This window comes from Homalodisca vitripennis, unplaced genomic scaffold, assembly GCF_021130785.1.
Source record: "Homalodisca vitripennis isolate AUS2020 unplaced genomic scaffold, UT_GWSS_2.1 ScUCBcl_4883;HRSCAF=11315, whole genome shotgun sequence".
Taxonomy (NCBI): Eukaryota; Metazoa; Arthropoda; class Insecta; order Hemiptera; family Cicadellidae; genus Homalodisca; species Homalodisca vitripennis.
This window is the reverse complement of record NW_025780995.1, coordinates 30,631-36,312: the sequence shown is the minus strand read 5'-3', so window position 1 is coordinate 36,312 and position 5,682 is coordinate 30,631. Positions and strand designations below refer to the sequence as shown.

Genomic DNA, 5,682 nt, shown 5'->3' with positions numbered 1-5,682 from the left:
ACGATCCAGAGAATCAGATTCTTGCAATTTCTATTCTTAGATTCAGATCCTTACGTTGCTTCTTCTTGAATTGAACAAACATAAATAGCACTCACTATCTGTATCCGTACTACTATATGGAGCCTACGAGTGGAGTAGTGGGAGGAGTACGCCCTCCGCCTGTCACTTACCTTTCATGCATTTCAAAAAACATTGTGCATGTTAGACTATTAACTTACTTACCTTTTTGTAACAAAATAACATTATTTATTTAATATGAATTTATGATAAATTATCATGATTTGACTACACATTTTCTTAAATTGGAACTATTATTAACCATATTGTTTCGGTAGCTGTATATTATTTTTGTCTATTAGGCTATTTTAATTGGTTGGTAGACAATTCTAATGTTGGTAATTGTTGTAACATCGTTTAGTATAATCAATTATTTTGTCAATTTTGTAGTTATCAGTTTATTTCATACGTTTAAAATTATGAAATGACACATATAAACACATTAGCCTATATGTCAATGACTGTATTGCCCCCATTGTTATTCGCTGTTACAGATGAAGACGAGGTGAAGGCGACTGTGTCTGCTCTAACGTACATCCTAACCAGTGCTGCCAAGTACGGAGTGTCTGAAGCCATCCTGTGCAATGAGCTTCAGCAGATCGGCTTCCCTCGGGAACACGGGCAGGCATTGTGTCGCGTTTATAGTGATCAGGTGAGAAAGGGAAAACGTTTGTCCAATTTGTATTCTAACCTGATTTGAAGTGAATTATTATTGCAAAATCTGCAACTTATTTTAAGGGTCATAAGCTATATTTATTATCCAATGGCATTAAACACCTCTGAGAAAAGATTAAAATTCGAGGTAATAATTGTATTTCCAGATTTGTAATAAAAACTTCTTTTATAAATTTTAAAGATCTAAAATTATTGAAAAGGGAAGAAAAATTAAAATCACCGATGATATCAGATTGGCAATGGACAAGAGGCTAATCACCATTTTACTGCTTTTTGACTTTTCCAAAGCCTTCGACTGTGTTTATTACCCCCTTCTCGAGAACGAACTGACCTAGAGACTTGATATATTCCATGAAGCTTTATTTCTATATTTCTATAGTGAAAATGTCCTCATTGGTACTATGGGTTAACTTCATAGCAACGAGAAAAATGTAGAATACATTTGTAAACAAACTTAGTATTATAATATACCATTTTAACATGTGGCATAATAACACAAGTTGCTATAGACAAAATTTAATGAAGGCTGTTTGTTACTCAACACGTGGTGTGGCATACTCCTACCTTGTTGATTAAAATCTGGTCTTGGCCTGTTTATAAAATTACTGTGTAAAGTTTTCTAAATGACTTGACTAAGTCCTAGGAACATTGTTTTTTTCCTCGTATGGCCAAACACCCTCCAGACGTGTTTGTTTTAGTTTCTGTGTTAAAATTATGAACCATACAATATCTACGCTAAAATTTGGTTGTACCAAGAAATCTAAACCAATCACTTCATGCGCTACCTCCTTACTATGGCTCTGCCGTTACATTTGATTGAAATTGAGTTTGACCACGGATCAAGCTATAACATTAATATGTCGATTTCCGTTAACAGTATTTAGTATCAATGCCCACAGTGCATGCTGAAAATAATTTGTATCGTGAGTGTTTGCTCTCTTGCGTTCAATGGGTAAAATAATGAACTTAAGTTTCGTATTCACAAGAGTAAGATTGTTCCAAATGTGTGTTTGCTTTGTGCGACGATGGGGATGTCGCTGGTGAGTGGGACTCGCATTCCCGATAGCATTCTCCACGCTCGGCTTTGCCTCGCGCGTGAATTTAGTCTCTTCTCCCCGCAAAAGGTTACTTTTGAGACTAATAAAAAATAAACTATTTCATAACACCGCTTCGAAAATAGTCGCTTTCGGTACTCATTATGGTGTCTGTAACAAAAGTGGCCCTTTCTATTCTACAAGCTTCTTCCAGATTGTGTGTAGTTATTATTCAGCCGCCAGTTCCGCTGGCAGTTTGATGCACGTAGTATGTAGGTGTTTGGAATCAGTTGTTCTTAATTATTTAGTTAGCTGTATTATAAAACATAATGTTTTAGGGAAAATATTACTGCGTCGTTGTGATAAAATATCTGGCATTTCATTGTGTTTAGCAAATAGTGTTAAATTTTCTTGAAACAATGTTGTTTTAAAACGTGGAAAATACTTCATTCTATGTAAATGTATGGTTAAAAGTTTTTACTTTTTTATTAAGTATCGTTCTTATACTCGTACATAAAGTGTTGTTCGGTCCTTGATCGAATTTCCAGACTCGGCTTACTCCTACCTGTTAAAACACAATCACGTCCTAGGAAAAGCAATTTTCGATACTAGTTATGTATATACTTTACTATTGAGGTAATTTATAAACAGATCTTGCAAATACATGGGTAGTCAATACTCAGTTTTAAGACAAAAGTAACAAGATAGTAATAAAGAAGTATCTTGACGAACTTTACCTAGATGATTGGTTCAGGACAGCGAAATACACTTCAAAAGTATCTGCTTGTTATGCACCTCTGGACACAGTGACTTCCTAGTCAACTACCAGATTTGAAGCAATGACTGAAATCAGTAATCCTATCTCAATTTATTTCCCCAAAACATATATTATATTCAAACGTTTGGTGAGATATCTAAGAAATTAAATTTTCTGATGTAAAAATATGAACATAAACCCAAATGTTAACCTTAATTCAGATCAACCATTTTAGAAAACCTACTATAATCAATTTAGAGGATCTCCTATTTTTGGAAAACTCAATAGCATATTGCTTCGCAGACAAGGACTGATTTTATTCTTTTCTCGCTCTTAATTTCAGTATACACCTAAAACTGGGGAAATTCCTTAAATGAGCTAGTATATCAACTGGTATTTTGTTACATGATAGAGACCCTAAACAACCATTTTTTATTTTTAAGAATATTTTTAATAAATATATTTAATTTCTTTCTATTTGTGAAGTAGGATTAATGTCAGAAATAGAGGTGCTGCAAAAATATTTTTATCCCATGATATTTGTCTGGACAATATGGATTATTTTGATCACTTGTAATGCATTCTATTTTCTCTTAACTGAGATTTTGTTATAAATGGTAATTTATTCAATGATACCTACAAGAATGGTTCTTTCTTGTGTTGAGGTGACCGCACTAACAGGACATCTGCGGAAGGTGAGTTTGCGCACAGCTCGTTTGGTGGATGTGAAGACAAAGGCACGCGGGACACATTGTGATCTCACTCTCACATATTGGAGCGCTGAGACAGGGACAAGAATACACCAAGAGCATCACAGTGTCTAACAACATGTTGGCTACATTGCTTCATGGTCAGTGCTTTTTATTTCAGTTCTGTTGGCAAAACCTGAACACAAAAACTACCTGAAACAATAAATAGTGCATTTAAAATTGCAATGTGTTGAAGAATTCTTGTATGTTTATCTTTTATAAATTAACCAAACAATGTTGATAAATTTATTCATTCAATCACTTATTCTTGGAAAAATTTGGACGAATGATGAATATGAGAGAGCAACACATAGAAGGTGATTATAAAAGTTCTAGGAAGTGAATAGAAAGTCACTTCGTGATTTTTTTCACTTTTAAATTCACTAGTTTCATTGTACATTAATGTGGGTGGTGTATGGTTGTTCCAATCCCTTGATCTCATCTCAAAAATGATATTTCTTCAGGTCTGCAAAATCTTGGAAAACTTTGATCTTAGGTAGAAGATGAACTCCTTATTAAATCGTAAATCCAAATCAGACAAATAAAGGAGATGTGGTAACAAATTATTAGTTTATATACATATGTTTCAAGGTGACGACACTCGGATTTGAGCATGTATTGTTTTGATGAAAGTAGACATTATTTCTTGATAAACCTTCCCTTTCATCTTAAACCTTATGCCGTAGTTGGTCTACATTAGCGTAGTATTGTCACATAATTGTTTCACGCCACAGAAAACAGACTCCATATCCGTACCTCCCAACATATTGCCTTTGCTCTCTTTGGTGGTTGTGAATCTACATGTCTTCACTGCTTTAACTGTTATATTATCTCTTCAATTTTATTGTGGACCCAAGTTTAATCTGTAGTCACAAAACTGAAGCAAACAAATCTGGGTTCTCCGAAAATAAGTCGAATATGGTTTGTAAATGTCCATTCTGATTAATTTAAAACGCTGTATTAAGTAATGTACCCATCTAGGATATAATATTTTCATATCCAATTCCACTGTTAAATTGTGATATACCCATTTTTTTTTAATTTCCCTACAGCTTTAGTAATTTCTCACACTTTTATTCAACGATCTTCCTTGACCATTTTACCCTATTTTGCAATAATTTTTGGGTTAATGGAACATCTTGACCAACCAATATGTGTATTATCGTCTAAGCTGCCCAACCAACATTTAATTTTGTCAGCGTCTCATTTTTCCTGATAAAGGAAGACAGATTTTTACGTGGAAATCCTGTAGCAGTAGCACATTTAGACGTTATATCGAGAAGTTTTCAGTTTTAAAAATACAGAAATATAACATAAATTAATTGCAACTTTGTCCATAAACCACCGAAAATATCAACTAAACCAATGAATTAACAGGCAAAGTTACAAAAATAAATACTGTAATCAAACTTTTTAAGTTTTTAAGAGATATTATTTTGAATTTAGAACATTTTTTAATACCTGTAAAACACGAAATTGTTGTGAAATAATGTACTTTTTATTTTCAGACCTAAAGATATGCAGTGACAAGCTTCAAAGTCTGGAAAACGAAATATAATTGGAAAATTTATCTTCATGAAACATAAGAAGATTGATGACACTCCAGGAATTATTATTTTTCAATAAATTAACTATAAAAAAACATAAGGAGTTTTTTTTCAGTATGGATTTAAACAGATCATAGGGCCTTTTGTATTAAAATACAACTTATATTTAATGACATGTTTACATTATGGGTTAATAAATTGTGTTTCATTTGTAAATCAATAAATAGTATTAAACTCAACAATGAAATAGTTCTTTTTACCCTTTTAGTGTAATCAACGTATTGAACTTTCCAAAGTGGGAAACAATTTGGAATATTTAGATTCTAGTAAATTCTTCAACATTTTTTCTACGAAATGTTGGAGGTTAGATAATACTTGATGTAATAAAATATTTGTTACTATAAGCAGGGGTAGCAAATGAGTCAAGTTTCAGCACTTCCTCTAGCTATAGATTTAACCATTTAACTAACAAACTGCACATTGCTTAGTATTGGAAATTTCACAATAATATAGTTAGGTCAAGGAGTACCGATCTCCGAGAGGTTAGACGGTCATCGGCCATACGTAGGACCTTGGATGTGATAATGCAAGTTCAAATCCTGTCTGTGACTACGTTTTGTCAGTACCATTGACCTTGTGCTGTATCGACTTTCTCCCTTATTCTGTTTGATAAAATTCTCGTACAGGCCAGTGACTCATGAAGACGGGCAGGATGAGGCTTAGTAAAGAATTTACCTCTTGTTTGCAAAACCGTTTTGTAACCTTAGTACACAAAAAAACAACTGTACTCATTTTTTTTATGTTTTACCTCAGCCATCTGGCTTATTGTGCACCCTCTTCTAGGTTTAACCTGTGTTAAATCC

At 33.3% G+C, this 5,682-nt stretch overlaps 1 protein-coding gene across 1 annotated transcript; it reads left to right on the top strand.

Annotated features, from left to right (window-relative positions):
- The first annotated feature begins 311 nt into the window (after positions 1 to 311).
- LOC124373126 (COMM domain-containing protein 4-like) lies at positions 312 to 5,055 on the top strand. Its single transcript, XM_046831517.1, has 3 exons — positions 312 to 709; positions 3,189 to 3,373; positions 4,781 to 5,055. The coding sequence occupies exons 1-2, from the start codon at positions 482 to 484 to the stop codon at positions 3,345 to 3,347; spliced, it is 387 nt and encodes a 128-aa protein (XP_046687473.1). The 5' UTR covers positions 312 to 481; the 3' UTR covers positions 3,348 to 3,373; positions 4,781 to 5,055.
- Positions 5,056 to 5,682: the final 627 nt, after the last annotated feature.